The sequence below is a fragment of the Podarcis raffonei genome, chromosome 5 (genome assembly GCF_027172205.1).
Source record: "Podarcis raffonei isolate rPodRaf1 chromosome 5, rPodRaf1.pri, whole genome shotgun sequence".
In the NCBI taxonomy this organism is placed as follows: Eukaryota; Metazoa; Chordata; class Lepidosauria; order Squamata; family Lacertidae; genus Podarcis; species Podarcis raffonei.
This window is the reverse complement of record NC_070606.1, coordinates 80,429,034-80,451,495: the sequence shown is the minus strand read 5'-3', so window position 1 is coordinate 80,451,495 and position 22,462 is coordinate 80,429,034. Positions and strand designations below refer to the sequence as shown.

Sequence of the window (22,462 nt, the reverse complement as noted above, 5' to 3'; positions counted from 1 at the left end):
GAGGTGTGATGGACTCACTGATAAGACTCTGTAAAAATGCTAGTTAATTAGGTAAACTTCCCAGGTTGTGTGTTGGACATTGCAATCCTAGCCAAATCAGCAAATGTTAATGAAGTCAGAAAGACTTCTTTGTGAGGTGACCTCCTGGGATTGGGATAAACAATTAGGGGGTTCAGAGCATCAAAATATTAGGTATTCACACAACACAGGATCAAAGGATATGAGAATGCAAATGTGAGGCATCTCCCTGTGTTAGAAAAGGAAAGCCTATCCCTAGAAGCTATGGAGTGTGAGCCAGGAATGATGGAACCAGGAAGCAGAGAGGTTAAGCTGGGATGTTCCCTGCAGAGCAAGAGAGGTTGCAAAGAAGGGATGCTGATGCTGCTACTATGGAATAAGCTGGCGTGTTCTGGGCTGCTGCTGCTGCTGCTAGCCCCTCTCTTGAAGTCTCTAGGTTGCATGTATATGTAAATAAACCATACGTCATAAAGACACTATAGCCTCAATTGTACCTAATTTTCCAAAAGAAACACAAACCCTGCGTGAGTGCCTGAAGTCTCACATACCACTCAGCTGAGACTGAGGCAATTCATAACAGGTATAAATTAAAAGGATAAGCAGAACAATGGAAGCTCATCCCAAGTGTCCTGTAAAACCAGGAAACAGTTTATAAAATAGCATGGACTTAGTTCAGTAAATTAGCTCATAGGATGGAATCAATTCAATAATTTTTGTAAAGGTGTAAATTTAAATTTGGCAATAATAATAATAATAAAATAATAATGGCAGCTATATATCTCCAATGCTGCTGCTACAGAGCCTATTAACTACACATTCCCCACTTCTTGTCACCATTATTAGAAATCATTGTGAGGGCTTCTCAGCGGCACAATTTATTTCACCAACACTTGCAGGCACAGTTTCTTTCCTCCATTGCTACACAGTGCTCTGCCACTCTTCATTTTTGCAGCCGAGCAGGCTTATTTTGGAAAACAACATAGGGCTCTAATCTACATGTGTCCCAAAGGAGACACTGAATAGTGTAGTGAACGCTCCAATGGACTGGAATATTCCCACTACGGGGAACATCTGCCAGAATTTTGCAGGGGTCTTCAAAGGGCTCTTGTAAGTTGCACAGTGTTGAAGTGCCAGTGCTCTGAATTAAAAAGAAATAGAGCCTATACATTCTATACATGTGTACTCAGAGGTCCTAGTATGTTCAGTGGGGCCTACTCCCCACTGTTAAGATTGCAACAACAATGGCAGGAATTGTGCTTAGAGCAAAAAATAAACGACAAATTCCCCTATTCTAAATTCTTTGTTGTGGTTTCTTTTCAGTCCAATACAAGTGAGTTCTGAAGCTGCACTGATTATTGAGTAGAGCAGTCAGGAGAGGCAGCTGTGTGTTGCTTTATTTCAATCACTCATCTAAGTGACCCTCAAAACACAGAACCCACCATCCAAATCTCCAAGGCACTTCTAAAGTCTTTGGGAAGCACTGTGTCTCTCAACAGGAGTTGCACCAGGGAGTAAAGTCCAGAATATTTGGGAGAGCACAGACCTTGGCCCTTCCTTAATATTTGCCATGTTGCAATGAAATACACATGAAAACCCACCCAGCATTTTGGGGGGGGGAGTGCTCCCCAAAGAAGGAACTTACCCCTACCTGCCCCCAGTTGTTGGACTCATTAATACACACTGTTATTTTTCTTTCGGAGATTTAAGAACTCACCCAACTAGAAATATACAGTGGTACCTTGGGTTACAGATGCTTCAGGTTACAGACTCCGCTAACCCGGAAGTAGTACCTCAGGTTAAGAACTTTACCTCAGGATGAGAACAGAAATCGTGCAGCGGCAGCAGGAGGCCCCATTAGCTAAAGTGGTACCTCAGGTTAAGAACAGTTTCAGGTTAAGAATGGACCTCCGGAACGAATTAAGTACTTAACCCGAGGTACCACTTTACTTTGCTCTTTCTGTACCCTGCCTGATGTCTGCCACCACTGCCAGCAAGGCCAGCGGTCAGGAATGATGGGAGAAACATCTGGAAGGCTGCATATCCCCTATGCTTGCTTTAGTGATACACAGCTGGAATACTGATGGGGGCAAGCGCCTTTCTTGTGTCCAGTACACCATTTTGAAATATTGTAGAAGCAGGGCCAGCGTAAGGGATTATGTGAAGGACATATGGTCCCGTTCCTTGGTGGACAGCAGCCACCTAGACTGGCAGTTGACTCTCACTTCTCGCACATCTGAAGCAGCAAGCCAGGTTAGGAGGGGCAGGATAGGCTGTGTAGCACACTCAGCTCTGTCCTCTAGCATGTTGCCACCCGCCGAAAGATCTGCTTAGCAGCCTCTCCCACCCTGAGCCGAGAAAAGTCCCCTCATAGGTCTTCTCCCTTATAACCTCACTTCAGCTCATCTTCAAGCAAGAAAAACAATGTATTTACCAGCTTGGAGTAGCTATCAAATGTCAACAGCTTGGACCCTGTTGCCCACCATCACAGGCCGATGTCACGGAGATAAAAAGAGGCCAGTTTCGGCAAGCTAACCTTACAACGCGAATGTAAGAAATGGGCAGTGCAATCCTGCTGAGAAATGTTCCATTGAATTCAATGGGACTCACTCCCAGGAAAAAATGTGTCTAGGATTGTAGCCTCTTAACCACTGTTTTAGCATAACTTAGAGAACATAGAAAAGTGTGGAGAGGAGTGCCTAAGAAACAACGAAGATAATACCATGTTATCTGTGTAACCAGACACTACTGGAGATACGTTGCCAGTAGGAGAGGTCTTGTGTTCATAGTAATTTGTAGCTGGTGCCTGAGGTTATCGACTGAGCCCATGTTGGAGCTGAATTGTGAATCAGGTTCCTCACTGCTCCTCACTGCCCTGACCTCAAAATGTATTCTTCATATCCCTGTCAGTGGTCCACAGGTATCTTTTCTTTTCAGGAACATGTTTAAAAAGGTATTTTAATTGGATCGCAGAGCCATTTAATGCCCGAGGTGCTGTCCATTAAATTCCAGGTTCTGAAAAGATGTTTTGAAGTGCATGAAAAGCACAAATCCCTTTTCTTTTATGTATGATCATTCCTGTTGCCCGAATGGACTCTGTACATTCTGTCATCTGCAGTTTGCCTTTTAATTAAAACGACATATAAGAAATAAGACGCAGCCAAATCTCTCTTTTTTTTGGCAAGTTGTAGTTAAATGAAACTTTGCTTACCTCGTCTGAAATTTGACCTCCAAACGTGACCCACGTCCCTAGGAAGAAACACAGTGATTTGTTACTCTTTAGGGCTTTCCTTTAATATATGAAACACATAATAATTAGGAAACTTTCCCTCAGAGAATCTCCCCAAGCTGATTTGTTCGACGAGCTCTTTCCTAATGAGAATGTACTCCAAGGATGTTGAATGCTTTCAATTTAATTGCCTGACAAGCGACAGTGGCCGGGCTTCCGTTACTTAAACAGCCTTGTCATAGCTAGGTAGGGATTTCTCCTTTCTGAATAGGACATGGATGAAATGTTTCGATAGGAAGAGATTACTGTCAGTGAATGCACCGCTCCTGTTAGCAATTATGGGTAAGTCAGTATGAAAAAGAGCCCATAGTGCAGCTAGAAGCTAGATTTGATCAGACATCTGCTCCACATGACAGTTCCCACATTAACTGCTCTGCGCAGAATTTCTGAATAGGCACAAGTCAAGCTCGCTTAATTCAGTTTGCAGCGCAGTCCTCTACATGCCTTCTTAGGAGCAAACCCCATTGAGTTCAATGGGGTTTACTTGCAGGTGAGAGAGTGCAGAAGCAAGCCTTCCCCTTCATAGCAACCTCTGAATGTTTTGGAGTACAACATCCCTCAGTCCCAGCCAGCACCCAGTCAGCTCCCAACAGCACATTGAGGTCATGGATGTTGTAGTCTAAAAGGTCAGAAGACGGTTAAACCACAGAGCCTAGGACTTGCCGATCAGAAGGTCAGCGGTTCGAATCTCCGTGACGGGGTGAGCTCCCGTTGTTCAGTCCCTGCTCCTGCCAATCTAGCAGTTCAAAAGCACGTCAAAGTGCAAGTAGATAAATAGGTACCGCTCTGGCAGGAAGGTAAATGGCGTTTCCGTGCACTGCTCTGGTTCGCCAGAAGCAGCTTAGTCATGCTGGCCACATGACTCGGAAGCTGTACGCCGGCTCCCTCGGCCAATAAAGCGAGATGAGTGCCGCAATTCCGGAGTCGGTCACGACTGGACCTAAGGGTCAGGGGTCCCTTTACCTTTTAAGGATTGAGTCACAGAGCCCTATTGGTCAGTTTATGTGAGTGAAAACTTCAAGAACATACTTGTAGCAGTTACACAGCTGGCTTCTGTATGTGCCGCTAGATCTGCCATCAGCCATTACAGATTAATTTTACTCTGGTAGGTGGGGGGGGGGAGTATGATTTTGTATCCGATAACTCAGCTAGTAGAGAGAGAAGGATGTCATGACGATGCATAGTTCCTGCCAGCGCTCATTGCCACCAGCTGTAGAGAGATAATACCCTGGGATTTGAAAAACCCAACTAGAGCTTGGATTATGCATATCATTGCATTGTAGGCAACATTAAACCTATTCAGGCACTGTGGAGAAAAAATATATACGTTGATAAACAGGCAAGGGAGAAGGGCAGGCCCATACACACTCACCCGACAAAGCCCCACGCTCAGGCTTAAGCAATAGAGAAAGATAGAAGTTCTTCATGAGAGCCTCATTCTCTGGCAGGGGCAGCTGGAAGCCAATTGCTGCCTGTTGTGTCTTTCCTGCCCCCCCCATAGCTGTCAACTTTTGGATTTGAAAATAAGGGATCAGCAGCCTCACCTGTCCCAGAGACAGTCTACGGCAGCCTTTCTCAACCTGTGGGTCCCCAGATGTTGTTGAACTACAACTCCCATCACCGCTAGCTAGCAAGGCCAGAGCTCAGGAATGATGGGAGTTGTAGTCCAACGACATCTGGGGACCCACAGGTTGAGAACCGCTGGTCTACGGGATATCTAACACTCCGGGATAGCAGCGGGAAGCAGCAAGAAACGGCGCTGAAATAAGGGAAATTTCTGCAAAAAAGGAAAGGTTGTCAGCTATGCGCCCCCCCCCCACCAGCCACATACTGTACTGTGGTGGGGAGTACAGCAATGGTGGATAAACTTGGTGCGGCTTGCCTTTCAGTGAGAACCTACCCAATGTGCACTTCCTAAACCATTATGTGAATTGAAACTCAGTTGGTTAGAGCATGGCATTGGTAACATGAAGGTTGCAGGTTCGATCCCCTTATGGCAGAGGTTTTCAACCTTTTTTGAGTCCACGGCTCCCTTGACCAACTGCATTCTTACTGTGGCACCCCGGTGGGGCTCAGGAGCCCAGTTATGTCACCCTTTGCCTGCAGAGCTGGCAACCTCTCACCCTTTTCAAACCCTTGTGGAGTGTTCCCTCAGCTGCTTCTCCTTTCCTCTCTCCTTGGGAGTCCTCTGGGCAGCTGCTGCTGCCATCCCTGGTCTCTGAAGAAGAAGAAGAGTTTGGATTTGATATCCCACTTTATCACTACCCGAAGGAGTCTCAAAGCGGCTAACATTCTCCTTTCCCTTCCTCCCCCACAACAAACACTCTGTGAGGTGAGTGGGGCTGAGAGACTTCAGAGAAGTGTGACTAGCCCAAGGTCACCCAGCAGCTGCATGTGGAGGAGCGGAGACGCGAACCCGGTTCACCAGGTTATGAGTCTATCGCTCTTAATCACCACACCACACTGGCTTTCCTCCCCTCCCCACCACAAAGAGAGGTCACTGTGGAGCTTATAGCCATGGCTGGTGCAACAAACAGCTGTGCAAGCCTTTGGGAGGCAGAGATGCGAGAGGGCATCAGAGGAAGGAGGCAAGGAAAGAGGGACAGAGGCCAGTGTTGCCTGCGGCACCCCTGAATATCATTCAAGGCACCCCAGGGTGTCACGGCACACTGGTTCAAAACCACTGCCTCATGGGACAGCTGCACTTTCCTGCATTGCAAGGGTTTAGACGAGATGATCCTCAGGGTCACTTCCAACTCTAGAATTCTTTGAAAGACAGCTATTTTCAGAAATTCACATTTCTCTGAATTTTGTGATGCATATAACCCCCCCCATAAAACCCCCCAACATACAAAAGTGTATATGTTAGAATAAAGTGTGCCTAAGAATTGGTGAAAATAACAGCAATGCATTGTAATAGGGAGAAATGCTGGGGGGGGGGATATTTTGGGCAAAATTGTATACAAAAATACTGTGTCTTAAGAAAAATGCGTTCTGGAATGTAGATTAATGTTAATGAGGATGTCCTCCCCACAAAAGTTTGCAAACTGATGTGGAAAGGTGGCAAACTGAACTTATGATTAGGAAAAATGAGAAACAGAGAAAAACTGAAATTGATGTATGTGATGAGCAGCCGTGTGCAATCAGGGATCTACATTTGGGGGAAAGCCTACATGTACAGAGCAGGGTTCCCTTGTGTCCCCCAAATAGTAAATGGGGTGAGGGGAGGTCAGCATAGATGTGGCAATAGGGGCAGGATCAGCAGACACAGCCCTCTTCTCTTGACCGCAATATTGCAATCATGTGTGAAGGGGAATACATAGTTAACCTTAATACTAGATGTAACTCTTGCTTCATGGTGTCAAGATGAGTTTCGAGATTTCTGAAACCTCTCATCAAACATTAAGGTCACCATCCACTGAGAAGTTCTCCCGTCTAAGCCTCATGAGAATGAGTGAGAGCTGTGCAAGATCACACAAAGTTCGCAACAGCTAATGGCACAATCATTCTGTTAATCTTTAAAGGTTCTGTGTTTGTTTTCCAGTAATGGATTAACTCAGCAACCTCCCTGGTAGTGAAAAGTGAGTGTGAGAATGAGTTTTAAAATGAACATGTCTGCAATGTAGAAGAATACTATTTTTCTTAATTCTCTTTATTATTTTAAATCTGTTTTTGCTCTTTAAAAAGTCTTATCACACACAATCTCTCACCTGAAGCAAGTATTTTTTTTTGACGATTTTGAAACTTGAGACAAAGTTGTGCATTCTGTTGTTCAAGCTTGCCAACCAGTGCCCTAGTCATTTGTTAAGGGGTATTCTTTCCTTTACAGGTATGCAATATGCTAGTAATTCTCTTGCTGTTTGATCTATCTATCTACCTACCGTATTCTTCGCTCCATAAGACGCACTTTTTCCTTCCTAAAAAGTAAGCGGAAAAGTGTGTGCATCTTATGGAGCGAATGCAGGCAGGAGGCTCTGCTCAGCGCTCCCTTTAAAGAGCCGCGCGGAGCATGTGTGCGGCTTTGGGGGCTTTACCCCAAGGAGGGAGAAGGGACTGACGGGTTGCCCTCTGTCCCTTCCCACACCTCCCGGAAAAGCCAGCAAGAGCCGCTGTCAGGCTCTGCTCAACGTTCCCTTGTAAGGGCTCCCTTTCATCCCTCATCCCGCTTTGCTGGGAAGCCAGCAGACCAAGAGGCGCTGCGCAGCTATCACTCTTGCTCTGCTGGCTTCAGCGAGAGCTGCGCAGCTTGCTCTGCTGGCTTCTCAGCAAAACAGGAGGAGGGACAGAAGAGTTTAAAGCAAGAAAAGCAAGAGCCGCTTACATGCTCTGTGCAGAATATTTTTTTTCTTGCTTTCCCCCTCTAAAAACTAGGTGCGTCTTATGGAGCGAAAAATACGGTATCTATCTATCTATCTATCTATCTATCTATCTATCATCTATCTATCTATCATCTATCTATCTATCTATCTATCTATCTATCTATCTATCTACCTACCTATCTATCATCTATCCACACAACAGTTAACATATATAAAAACCAGTTAAAACAATTGCAGATATATAAAAACAATTTAAAAGATTCATATACAGTTTAAACAGCTCATGTATAAAATCAATTCAAATCCAATACAGATGCCAATTGAGATAAAGATCTTCATTCAGAAGATTTGCTCTGCTCTTGTTCGTCAAATACCTAAAGCTGAAAAATACCACAGATGAGTAAGAGCTCAAACAGCCTTTGCTTCTGTCACCATCACTTGAGTTTGCACATCATGATGCAGAAGACAGGGTGCTGTAGTGTGAAAAAATGGGAAATTTAAAAATCACCCCATGCTCTTTATCACCTAGTTACCGTGTCACTTTGATTCAATCACAGCCTCAAAGCGGCCCCAAACATGTCTCACTCAGAAATGCATATGAGTTAATATGTACATTATCAGATAGTTGGAAAGGCTTAATAAAATGAGCCCCGCTGCCTGACTCCTACCCTGTCCCCCATTTTGATCAAATAATGCTCAGGGCTGGTTGAAGACTTTTTGCCACCTAAGCAAAGAACAAGATAGTGACCTCTCTCATTTCAGCACAAAAGCTGACCCGATGGGCAGCTCCATCTTACTTGAACACTGGCGATGGGAGAGTATTTTCACCAGAGCCAGACCAGGTCATGTGGCATGCACAGCTCTCTCCTCCAAAAGAGGGGAATGGTTGGAGGGCTCAGGAGCAGCAGCCATGGGGCTGACAGCACAACCTCCAGTATCTGCTACCTGGGGCAATGGCTTCAACTTTACCTAATGTTAGGGCTGGCAGTGATCATGACCTCCCCAGTCTTTTCAAAAATCAGTAGTTTGGGATTAGGAGGCTGGCAGAAAAGCACAGTGCCACTGCCCTACCTATGACAGCTGCTGCTTACCTGAATGGGCAGGGCACCAAGAGAGGTTGGGGCTGTGGACTTCCGGTCAGCGCCAGCGACTAATGGCGGATTCCCTCTGAGCTCCGGAGGGAATCGGCTCCGCGGGACTGGGTCTTGCCACTGCGGCGAAGCGGGGACCCGAAAAAATCACAGGCGGTGAAGCCTGTGAACTTGGAGACTCGGCGGGCACCATTTGCGCCCCCCCCCAGCTGCGAAGGAGCCTTTTTAAAGGCTTCGGAATGGGACGGGGTTTTTGAGAAATTAAAAGATAAAGTGCGAGATTGGCTTCATTATTACCAGATAATGGAGCTTACAATTTAGATAAGAAAGTCGGCTTCCAGGTGGAAAAATCTAAATTGGAAACAGAACTGTTAGAACCCAAAACTAAGATTATGTCAAAAATGTATAACTTGCTGTTGAAATGGAACACTCAGGATGAGATGGTCAAATCTGCAATGATTAAATGGGCACAAGATGTTGGACATAACATTATGTTTGAGGACTGGGAACAGTTGTGGACCACCGGTATGAAATTTACGGCATGTAATGCCTTAAGAGAAAATATTATGAAAATGATATACAGGTGGTACATGACCCCAGTCAAGCTTGCAAAAATTTACCATTTGCCTGATAATAAATGTTGGAAATGCAAAGAAAATGAAGGTACATTCTTTCACCTTTGGTGGACGTGCCTTAGGATTAAGGCTTTCTGGGAAATGATCTATAATGAATTGAAAAAGGTATTTAAATATACCACTTTGTGAAGAAACCAGAGGCCTTTCTCTTGGGCATGGTCGGCCAATTGGTGTTAAAAAAGGATAGAACTTTCTTTATATACGCTACAACAGCAGCAAGAATACTCATCGCAAAGTATTGGAAGACGCAAGATTTACCCACTCTGGAAGAATGGCAGATGAAGATGATTGACTGCATGGGATTGGCAGAAATGACTGGCAGAATCCGTGACCAGGGAGAAGAGTCGGCGGAAGAAGATTGGAAGAAATTCAAGGACTATTTACAGAAATATTGTAAAATTAATGAATGTTGAATGGTGTTGGACAGAAATTAAGGGGTTTTTTAGCTGTAATGTTGTGAGCGATATGGGGGAAAAAAAGGGGTATAGAAATAGGTTAAAAATAACGGATAAGGATTTGCTGAACTAACAATTTGAATTGGAATACAAGAAGGGGAGGTATGAGGAGGTCAGGGAAATATGTTATTGGAAAATAAGCATTGTGAACTTTATGTGTTTTTAAACTTTTTTTCTTTTTTCTTTTTGACTCTTTTTTATTGTATTAAATTTGAAAACTTTAATAAATATATTTTTTAAAAAAAGAAAAGAGAGGTTGGGGCTGTGTACATGTTGCAGGAATTTATGTATAGGTTGGAGGGGGGAGTTGCCCCTCCAGCAGATATCATGCACATGCAGCCCACTACCAAAATCAGCACAATCACTTTTGTGACTTTTGCGATTTGTCCCCACAAAACACTTCATCACAGTTTCTTCCTATCTATTCAAAGGGCCTCTGCTGCACGATACCAAATGTAACAATTCACTGATAAATGTATCTATGTACTGGCTCAATGGGAAAACTTCAGAAATTCATATAGACATGTGAGCTCAGCTACTCAGCAGCCCCTCTGCCTGAGTGATAATTCCTGGCCTCCTGATACCTGAGTGCCAGACAGGTAGCCATTCCAGAAATAAAAAAACCCAGATGAAGACAAAAGGGTGTGATTAACTTGTGGAATGCCCTGTGGAACGCCTTCCCTTCAGATGTGAAGGAAATAAGCAGCTATCTTCTCTTTAAAAGACATCTGAAGGCAGCCCTATTTAGGGAAGTTTTTAATATTTAATGTTGTATTGTTTTTAACACTTGATTGGAAGCCGCCCAGAGTGGCTGGGGAAACTCAGCCAGATGGGCGGGGTAGAAATAATAAATTATTATTATTATTATTATTATTATTATTATTATTATTGGCTGGGAAACAGGGAAATGTAAATATCTCTTTTGTTACACTTGATGGGTGTTTGGTGGAGAGCAAGGAGAACCATGGGGCAGGGTCCAGGATGCTCAGATTACTGCCACCAGACCTCCCCTTTCATGATGTAACCATGATGTATTAGTGATGTAGTTGGGGGGGGGGAATGTAACATGGGGATTAGCAGCTAATAAAAGTTTGGGTTCTCTTTTGTTTGGGGCTTCCATCTTGTTCCACCTTGTGGCAGGTGGGAGTCCTGTTGCAACAGTCTTCGGCTGGGGAGGGCGGGATATAAATAAAATTTATTATTATTATTATTATTATTAAAGACCAAGCCTACTGGCTGCTGTTTTGCTCTAGTATTCCTGGCTGGTGTCCTTGTTTTTTTGTCCAAGGGAGCCCTCAGATTTCTCCGTTAACATACACCAGGAGGAGCACAGGATTGGTTCCTCTGGCACACCCATGCAGCCCCAGCCTAGGAAGCCAACAACAAACCTTGACTCCAGATCATGGTTTGTTTCTGGGAAAAGAAAGCATGATTCTGTGCTCACACCTCTTGACACGCCAAGTTACTTGGCTTGCAGCTCCTGCGTTCACAAGATGAGGAACAAAGTAGTGCGATAGGAATTTTATGGTCTTAGATATATGGCAATATTCATAACCGCACGTACATAGATCAGCACAGGAAGGCCAACCTGGAACCATTTTGATTCCTAAACTGAGCAAATGTTTTCTCTGCAAGGTCAAACTGGAAAAGCCTCCCCATTGTCTTTTCCTTCACAAATCCTGTCTTAAGGGTATGTCTGTGTTTGAATAAGTATTTATCACTACAAAAGACTGGCCAGGCTCCCCAAGAAATCCAATCAAGGAACCTGCCAGACAGGAAATAAACGAGAGGAGAAAAACAACATTCAAATTTCTGTTTTAAGACTGCCTTTTTGTGATGTATGCATGATGTATCTGAGGGGTGGTCTTAGGTTACACCCCTTCTGTAATGTATGCATGATGTTTCTGGGGGTGGTCTTGATCTACAGGGTGGCAATTTCAAAAGTCTTTATAAGGCCTTGCACACCATTTTTCTGGGTCCTCCTCCTCTCCTGCGTGTGAGGGGAGCGCCCTGTTGCAACAGATCAATAAAGATCAAGCTTACTAGCTGCTTTGCTTCTCAATATTCTCTGGTTGGCCTCTGTTATTCTCTTCTACCAATAGGGAACCTATGTAAGGACTCTATATGGGCTCTTGGATACCCCATAAGGGAAAAGGGCAATTTTTATTTACAACAGTAGGAGTGATCTGTTCATTGCCAGTAAGACATGAACCATAGTCTACCATGGCATGTGAAAAGAGGCGACCATAAAATTCCTTGCAGACTCACCAAGCATCTCAGAAAACCTTGGCAAAAACAAAGACCCAAAGAAGATAAAAATGGAAAAGGAAATATTAGTGGTGTCAACTCACAAAACCAACTAACCTGCCTGGCTAAATAACAATCCAGGAAAGAAAATCACATTTCAAAGCCTTAATGGTTTTCACTGTTAAATGGGTGAATTAAAATGGTATTGCTAACTTTATGAAGAAACCTTCCGACTGACCTTGTTAAATATCGCTGCACATTTCAAAAGGTTTAGGGTGACTTACTGTTTGGGTGCAGAGGCACAAAGGAAGAACAAGGAAAAAGTAATAATGGGCACACTTTGTGGATTTAAGATAAGAATGTATGAATAGCAGAACATATGGTCCTACTGAAGATAGGAGAAGGGGGAAGCAAGTTGCCAAAATACCAAAGCATTTGGAGATAAACATGAATGTTGGAAGTATTCTGCACCTGCATGTTCCTGATGGGTACAGTCTCTCTAACTAATGCCTGCTATTTACTCTAGCACTGGAGAAAGGCAGATTCACAATGCTAATATGATTCACTCTGTTAATTCCAATATTCAGCTGCATAGTTAAGCTTTGGTACTTGGGGAAATAGAGTTGATCATTAGTTACATTCTTGAGTAAAACTAGCCTCTCTGTGTATTTTATAAATTTGTCCACGGTCCCCTCATACAAGCCAGTTTGTTGTTGGAACATTTATTTGACCTTTATTTATGCTTATGCATTTTGATGCATTTTAATTTATTTGTGCATTGACATATGCAGGAGGTTGTGCATTAGGTGAAAGCTAGCGTACCATACTGCAGCTAAGAAACTAAGATTTGAGCTAGAAACTCCAGCGTTCAAATGCCACCCCTGTAGGGACAGGCGGATCAGTCTATTTCTGGACTGTGTCAGTTTCTCATCTATTGATTCATATACCCAGTCCATCTCATTTTTTTCCACCCTCCCCATAAATATATGTATCCTATCTCAATGGGCACATTTCTAAACATACTTTTAAAATCCGAAAATGTACATTTGACACATTTGTGATAATGAACAACCACCAGCAGTTGTGGAGATTGCTAAATGTATGTGAAGCATTTTGAATAAAGCCCTAAACAGCTTTGGCCCTATATACCTGAAGGAGTTTCTCCACACCCATCATTCAGCCCAGACGCTGAACTCCAGCTCCGAGGGCCTTCTGGCAAGTTCCCCCATTGTGAGAAGTGAGGTTACAGGGAACCAGGCAGAGGGCCTTCTCGGTAGTGGCGCCCTCCCTGTGGAACACCCTGCCTTCAGATGTCAAGGAAATAAACAACTATCTGACTTTTAGAAGACATCTGAAGACAGCCCTGCCCAAGTGAAGTTTTTAATATTTGATGTCCTAGTGTGTTTTAATTTGTTGGAAGCCGCCCAGTGTGGCTGGGGAAACCCAGTCAGATGGGTGGCATATAAACAAGCAAACAAAGAATCCAGTCACATCAGCTCCCTGGTTTTCTGGGTAGCTTAGCTGGAAGCAATGAAACAGCTGGGGAGTGTGTCTGTGGAAGGCTTGTGATAAACCCAACCAAACACTGACTGGAGCCCATTTTAAGGATTTAAGGAGGGTGCCTAAGAAACCATTGACAGAGCTCATGCTCGCCACTTTCAAATATTACTTTCAGGGGCTGCTTCACCGTCCTTGAAATCTCTTGCAATCCTTCGCATTAAGCCATTTCAGCCTTCCAGTAATTTCTCCATTATGAGTCTTTCAAAAATGACATGTTACCAAAGCAACCGAGGAAACCTGAAAATGTTTACATGCAAGTGCTTTAAACCTCATAGGCAGAGGTAACTTGTAAACACTGGGAGATGAAAATCCCAAAGCACAAAGAGCCAAGCATATGAGCATATTATTTCCAATTTTTGAATTGCTTTATCTGCTAGTGGAGGAGCTGTCACTTATCTAGGTACCAGGCAGTGAAAACAGATGTTTACTTAGGAACATACAAAACAGCCAAATGCAGGTATCAAACTATTGGTCCACCTACCACAGTATTGTCTGCTCTGGCTGACAGTGGCATTCCAGAAGTTCCAGAACTACAACTCCCATCATTCTTGTCCATGGACCAAGCTGACTGAGGATGATGGGGGTTGGAGTTCAACAACAACTTAGGACACTGTGGTAGAAATTCTATGGATGCAGGAAATCACTGCAGCTGGGCACCAAACTGCCATTTTATTTCTCATCCACTTGCCTTCTGGAGATTTCTTTCAAAATATTGATAATTACATATTCAGAAATAATGGTAAACCATGGATTGGCAGTGGGAGCACTCCCTCTTCTTCTCATGGGCAAAGGTTAGAAACTTCAGACCTTTTACCATTTGGTTCCAATCTGGCAAAGCTTACACTGAGGTTTGGACTGAGGCTCCACCCACATCGTGGCCTAATGTACACAGCACTGGTTACTACAGCTTAACACTCATCCTGGGAGCTATAGCTTACCATTCAACTCCCAGCATACATAGAATCATAGAATTGTAGAGTTGGAAGGGGGACCACAAGAGCTACCTAGTCAAAACCCCCTGCAATGCAGGAATCTTTTTGGCTAATGTGGGGCTTGAACCCACAAAACTGAGATTAAGAGTTTCATGCTTTACCATTGGAACAGACTACAGTTCCCACAGGATTCTTTATGTGAGGGGAATGATGTGTTTTGAATGTGCTTCAATGGCATGGTGTATATGCAAGCTTATGTCCAGTCTTTATTGAACATTTGTTCTGATTTATTTGTGGGACGCTTCCATGACGACAAGCATTCATCCTGACCCAACACTTTTAGTGCATTCCCTGGTCGCTTTCTTAACTATAAAAACCAGATGATTCTTATTACAGTGGTACCTCGGTTTAAGAACAGTCCGGTTTAAGAACAATTCGGTTTACAAACTCCTCAAAAGTGGAAATAGTGTCCCAGTTTGAGAACTTTACCTCAGTCAAAGAACGGAATCCGAATGGTGGAAGGGCACCGGTGGCGGGAGGCCTCATTAGGGAAAGCACGCCTTGGTTTAAGAATGGTTTCGGTTTAAGAACAGAGTTCTGGAATGGATTAAGTTCGTAAACTGAGATACCACTGTATTTTTTTAAAAAACTGCACCTGGATTTGTTGTGCAAAGTGACAAACCTTTAATCCACTTGAATAGCACAAACCTACATTTCCAGTATGTGCCTGAATTCCTCCTGCAAAATACTGACAGCCTGGTAGCAACTTTAATGCGTTTCTCTAATGACTGCCAATTAGACTAAAAACAATCACTTCAGTACTCCTATGAAATATCTCTAGAGTATTCCAGCAAATATTGAAGGTTTAATCCTGCATGGTCTATGATTCACCTAAACACTGTCTACTCAAACATGCCCAGGAATTGAGAGATCTATGTAGGTGCCTGGGCTTCCATCCTGCATAGCAATTTGTCTGATTCAAATCAGGGAGAAAGTAACAGCTAACTGTTGACTGGAATAACAAACAAAAGCTACCCTAGAATTGTATCACAAAACTGAAAGCAGCAAGCCCGAGAAACCAGGGCAAGAGATAAAAGAGCAATTTAAACATCAAAGGAAAAGCTAGAAATATTAATGGATTAAGGATATTGTTTTCCACACACTAGACATTCCTAAGGGTGGTGGAGCCAGCATGAGGGGGCAAGAGAATAAGGTCATTTCCAACGTTTTTGATCACTTTGTTTCTGGAAGGGTAGACACTATCTTGTGGTGCTGAAGTCTTGGGTAAAATTGCCTCAAAGGTCCTATATTAGTTATAAGGACACGGGTGGTGCTGTGGTCTAAACCACTGAGCCTCTTGGATCTGCCGATCAGAAGGTCAGCGGTTCGAATCCCCGTGATGGGGTGAGCTCCCATTGCTCTGTCCCAGCTCCCAGTTCCAACTTGTCAATACCCTTCTTAAATTGTGGTGCTAAGAACTGGACACGGCATTCCAGGTGTGGCCTGACCAAGGCAGAACAGAGAGGTACTATTACTGCTTCATAGTTTTTTTTAAAAAAGAACCCTCAAAGTGGTGTAAAGGTAAAGGTACCCCTGACTGTTAGGTCCAGTCGTGGACGACTCTGGGGTTGTGGCACTCATCCTGCTTTACTGGCCAAGGGAGCTGGCGTTTGTCCGCAGACAGTTTCCAGGTCATGTGGCCAGCATGACTATGCTGCTTCTGGCGAAACCAGAGCAGCGCATGGAAACGTTGTTTACCTTCCTGCCGGAGCGGTACCTATTTATCTACTTGCACTTTTTGGTGTGCTTTTGAACTGCTAGGTGGGCAGGAGCTGGGAGCTCACCCTGTCGCAGGGATTCGAACCACCGACCTTCTGATCAGCAAGCCCTAGGCTCTGTGGTTTAGACCACAGTGCCACATGCGTCCCTTCTAAGTGGTGTACAAATATATAAAGCAAAACTTTAAAAAAATTGATTAAAAACAGTTCAAAACTGGTATTTAAAACATTCAAAATATTATTAAAATCAACAATAGAGGAAAAAGAGTTAAAACAGATGTAGCTTCTATATGTCTGGATAGACCTGCCTAAACGAAAATGTTTTAAGCAAAAATAATTCAGCCAAGGAGCCTACCGGATGCCAATAAGCAGGGAGTTCTGAAGCGTAGGTGCTGCCACACTAAAAAAGATTTCTTAAAAGTGTGAAATAGGTATTATGGGTCACTCATAACAGTGCGGTTTTGCGGATTGATGTGGCCAAGTGGGGGTATATGGGGCATGTTGATAATCCCATCACTTCAACAATATTCCCCTTCAGTAGGCAGTGGAGCACCATAAAACTGATTCAAGATAACTGTTTGACCATCCAGTGATTGACTGTTGTAATCTGGTGCCAAGCACTCCACGACAGTGCTGTTCAAAAGGGCCGCTGCCGTGCCTCCCATGTGTTCTGCATATGCCCATGTTAACGGCAGCCAAAATGTATGACTCAAGATCTGGAGGTGCAGAGCAGGGTAAGAGCAGTTCATATATACCGGTATACTGAGCTTCTTTGGAACAATTAATGGATTAAGCATTTCCTCTTCCGAGCGGCAAGTGCGGCAAACTGTCCCCGAATATCAGACTGTTGCAGGCTTGCTGATAAATATGTTGTTACTAAAACGCCCCTGGGCTTAGAAAGTAACTGTAAATATTTGGCATTTGCCAATTGATTGCTAGCTAAAGGGAACCATGAAGGCATTTTAAGTTACGAGCAAGTGAATTGGGGTGGGTTGTGAGGGGAAGATCACATATTCACTTGGACATGTACGAGTCCCCTATTGCCAATTCTTTCTTTCCATGCATCGAAGGCTCCTTGTCCGCTAGAACTTCTTCCGGAATGTTATTTTTCTAGTAATTGCTATGGCAAGCAGCCATGTGTTTCATTTTCAAAGGGCAAATCAAGCAGAATTGGCCTCTTTAGTTTTACGCTGCTGTATTATATTTTTACATCTCTTAAAACAACAGCAACAAATTCCATGATCTCCCTAATTCTAGATCTTTCAAAAGAAGGGAATGGTCTGCAGGCTGCTCCCGCCCCCCCCGTTAAATCAAAATCCACTTGCAATGTCTTACCACAACAGCTTTGTATCTGCCTAAAATGCACATGTGTGTGTGTGCACGCGTGTGCGTGTGCGTGCATGTTTTCACATAGCAAAGATATGTATTTGCTAGGCCACATTTGACTATGCACATAGAATAAACAACTCTAGTCCATTGGACTAGATTAGCCTTGGAGGCCCTTCCAACTCTACAGATCTATGATTCTATTCAAATAGCTCTATTTGTTCCAGCTGTAAAGTCCCAATTCTGGATTTGTCACCATCAGCAATTCCATGTCCCATGCCCACCTCCCCCATCAGTGACAGAAAGCTGCCCATTCAAATGCTATAAGGCAAATAGATGTGGAATGACAGGAGATCTGGATGACAATGTACTACATTTTGATAACAGCAACTCTGCGTCTACTTTTCATGAGTAAAGATTTGAGCCATAGTGGTCAGCAGGTCAGGGCAGTGGCTGCTATCTGACCTCCCTTCACTGTCATAGCTGCGGCATACCAGGGAAAAAGCTGTGAGATGGTTGGTGAGCTGCAACCCATCATGGTTGGGAGCACTGGACTGGCCCTGCTGGTGTGTTTGCACTGCTCTGACCTCACCGCTGGCTGCCTCCCTCTCTCCCAGTAAGCCCAGCAATGCTGGTGATGGGGAGGTCAGTGTATTGCCAAAGGGGCAATGGTTCTTTTAGGGTTTTGAGCACAATGAAGACATAAATGGAGAGAGGGTTAAATATTTCATTAAGTACGTCAAACAAAGTTACACAGCTTTGTCACGATCTCATGCCTCTTGGCTTTTTGGGTTCCTGGGAACTCTCTCAGGAACAGGCATGACCCCTGAAGACCATCCAGAGGTTCTCACTAACACCGTCACTGGGGCTTATATGCCCTTGGGGCCCATCTTCACCAAAGTTACGTAAGCCACAGCTTGTGTTTGGGTAAAACATCCACTTCCCATCAGAGTTGAAATACTAAATAATACTAGGCAGGAAGTCAACACAGATAACTTCCAAGGACTCTTTACTCCAGGTGTCAGCTGCACATGTTTATCTTTATCTTAAAGATAAACATTCAAGCACATTTATATCCCATGAGAAACTAGGCTGCTTATTTGTGGAATAAACAGAATTAACCACTTAACGGCTCAGGATTTAGACATGATCTGGGCATGAGAAGGGCAATTGCTAGGCACCACCTTAATCTCCTCACGATAACAATTGTCTTCCACAATATCGCAAATGCCATCCTCCTGCCCGGCCAGCTGCTCCTGCTATTAAGTCAACACATTTTCATTCCCCCCCCCTTCTAGCCATGAGAGCTAGAACTTTGCTATTTTCAAAGGAGAAAGAAAAAAGATTAAATTTACATTACAAGCCTCATCTTTCCCTCAAAGGTAACCGAAGCCTAAGCGTGGGACAACAGCTGCAGTGTGAGAATTTAAAAACAACCAACCCTACACTGTATATAAATATATGCTGCTGTTTCTGCTAATAGCAGCCCATCTGGAAACTGCCAGATGCTGGCGAACGGCTAAAGGTCTAACAGTTGAAGCGTGGTACCAAAGGATCTGGTCAATGGCACTGGCAGAACAACTAACATGCCAAATCCACACAGCAAAAGGAAGTTGAAATATACTCAGAGTCGCGAAGTGATTTCATGCTCTTTATTCAGCTCATAGTGGTGAGGAGGAATGAATGAAAGTCCCCTCAAAGTATCTGCTTTATATACATTATTTACACAATGGGCTGCACATGATTGGCTAATTCCGGAATTCTACTGTAAGCCAATCAGGTTGTGGATTCACTTCTATCTGGAGCATGATTGGGTAGTTCCTGCCAACCAATCATACTGCTGCATTGTTCTAGGACCAATCAGACTGCTGCATTCTGAATCCTATTGTTCTAGGACCAATCAGACTGCTGCCTTTTGGATCCTATTGTTCTAGGACCAATCAGACTGCTGCAGTTTGGATCCTATTCAACTCAGTACATAACACCCCTCCCCTCTAAGTTCCAGTCCTGCCCGGGAGGTCGCATTCATAGTCCTCGAGGTACGCTGGCGGCCTACGTGTGCGTTGCGGCCTGGGGTGTTCCCTGGTCCGGGGTTCAGGTTCTGGCTCGTGTTCCAAGGATGCTGGCTGTGATGGGGCTATTTGGTCTGGCGCAACCGGCTCGCTCAGTCGTGGTTCTGGTTCCGGTGTCCTTTCGGCCTCGCAGGTCCTCTCTGTATTTACTGATTCTGCCTCTCCTGCTGGCCCCTCCTGCTCTATGGGCCTCACTGCCCCTCTGTTCCCTTGGGACTCCTCTGACCTTTCCTCCTCCTGGTTTTCTCCCGGGAATCGTCGCCGTATCTGGTCGCAGTGGCGGCGCCAGCATTGCCCCCCATCTGTTAGCACCTCGTACGACACGGGGCCAGTGACCCTGGTGACTGTGGCGGGTACCCATGCTGGGCCTGCCCCAAAATTCTTTGCGTACACTGGGTCCTGGGCCTCGAAGGTCCGGGGGTTCCTGCCTTCCCCCACCACTACCTCATCCTGAGCTCTATCGGGGTGAATGCGGTCCAATCTGATTGCAAGGCGCCGACCCATTAGTAGTTCTGCGGGGCTCCGGCCAGTTGTTGAGCTGGGGGTGCTGTGCTGTGCTAGAAGGAATGTGGCAAGGCGGTACTCCCAATCCCCTTGCGTCATGCGGCGAAGGGTGTCCTTGGTGGTCCGCACCATGCGTTCTGCTTGGCCATTGGTGGCAGGATGGAATGGCGCCGAACGGATGTGGCGGATGGCGTTCTGCGCTGTGAAGGTTTGGAATTCTCCTGACGTAAATGCAGTCCCGTTGTCTGAGACGAGAGTGTCAGGGAGCCCGTGGGTTGCAAACAGCCTGTGTAGTACCCGGATGGCTGCAGACGTAGAAGTGGACGGTACCAGTGCGACTTCCAGACATTTGGTGTAGGAGTCCACCACTATGAAGAATGTTTTCCCCTGAAAGGGGCCAGCGAAGTCCACATGCAGGCGTGACCATGGTGCTCGGGCGGACTCCCAGGACTGGACTGGGGCCCTTGGGGGATCTGGGCGGGATTCTTGGCAGGCCTGGCAGTGTTTGACCCAGGCCTCTATCTCTCCGTCGATCCCCGGCCACCACACATAACTCCTGGCAAGGGCCTTCATTCTTACTACCCCTGGGTGTGTCTCGTGTAGGGCTGTGAGGACCCTTTTGCGGAGGGGCTGGGGAACAACGACCCTGCTTCCCCATAACAGGCACCCCTTGTGGGCCGACAGTTCATGTTTGCGGGTTGTGTAGCCGGCGAATTCTGGCCCGGGGCTGCTGCTGGGCCATCCCCTCCACACCCAGTCCAGGACCCGGGAGATGACCCTATCTTTCTTGGAATGGTGTGCAACTTCTTGTGCCTGAATGGGGCGGTCGGGAAGCAGCTCCAGGCTCATAACCTCTTGTGCAGGTGCTGGGTCGGGGCCTGTTTCCGGTAGTGGTAGCCTGCTGAGGGCATCCGCATGGCCCATCGCCTTCCCCGGACGGTGAATCAGTGCATACTGGTAGCTGGCAAGGAAAATTGACCACCTGAGGACGCGAGGAGACAGCACTTGGGGGGTCTGCTTTTCAGGGGCAAATAAGCCAAGCAACGGCTTGTGGTCAGTCACCACGGTGAAGGGCCGCCCGTACAAGAAATCATGGAATTTTTTTACTCCCTTCACGATTGCCAGACCCTCCTTGTCGATTTGCGAGTAGTTCCGCTCGGTTGCGTTGAGTGTCTGGGAAAAGTATGCCACCGGTACCTCTCTTCCATCCGGGAGTTGGTGTCCCAGGACAGCGCCAATTCCATAGGGCGAGGCATCGCATGCTAGCACCACCGGCAGCCTCTCGTCGAAGTGTGCCAAGACCGAGTTTGAGACAAGCAAGTCCTTGACTGCCTGGAATGCGGCCTCCTGGCGCTGGCCCCACACCCAAGGGGCCCGCTTGTCCAGGAGTCTGTGTAGGGGCTCTGCTACCGCCGCCTTGTGGGGAAGGAAGGAATGGTAAAAGTTCAATAGTCCCAAGAAGGCCTGAAGTTCAGTCTTGTTCTTGGGCGCTGGGGCATCACAAATGGCCCGTACCTTGTCCCCAGTCGGGTGGACTCCTTCTGCGTCCACCATAAATCCCAGAAAGTCCACCTGAGGCACTCCTAGTAGACATTTTTCCCGCTTCACCTTGAGACCCGCCGTCTGGAAACGGTGCAGAACGGTGCGGAGGCGGTCCTCAAACTCCTCTGGTGTGGGCCCGGCAATCAACACATCATCGAAGAAGGGGGTGACGCCAGGAATCCCTTTAAGTAGAGAGTCCATTAGATTCTGGAATATGCCTGGTGCCACGCTGACACCGAATTGCAGCCGCTTTACCCTGAATGCTCCTCTGTGCGTCACAATCGTCTGTGCCTCTGCTGTGGCCTCATCTACTGGCAGCTGTTGATATGCTTGGGCCAAGTCCAGCTTGCCAAAAATTTTCGACCCAGCCAGGGTGGCAAGAACATGGCTGACCACTGGCACTGGGTATGCATGGGCCGTGAGGGCCTTGTTTATGGTACATTTGTAGTCTGCGCAGATGCGGACTGAACCATTAGGCTTGACGGGCGTGACGATTGGGGTTTCCCAGGGGGCATTAGGCACCGGCTCCAGCACTCCTTGCTCCACGAGCCGGTCCAATTCCTCGTCTATACGGGGTTTCAGGGCGAACGGGACCCGGCGGGCCTTGAGCCTGACCGGTCGTACTGCGGGGTCAAGCTGTAGAGCAATGGGGGGGCCCGTATACTGTCCCAATTTCCCATCGAAAACCCCCGGAAAT

General features: G+C 45.7%; 1 protein-coding gene across 1 annotated transcript in view; it reads right to left on the bottom strand.

Annotated features, from left to right (window-relative positions):
* The window catches only part of KCNAB1 (potassium voltage-gated channel subfamily A regulatory beta subunit 1), a 160,832-nt gene that overhangs the window by 44,060 nt on the left and 94,310 nt on the right, over positions 1-22,462 (bottom strand). The window contains exon 3 of the mRNA XM_053390342.1: positions 3,227-3,264. Within this exon, the coding sequence (XP_053246317.1) occupies positions 3,227-3,264 (38 nt within the window). The remainder of the gene's footprint in view (positions 1-3,226; positions 3,265-22,462) is intronic.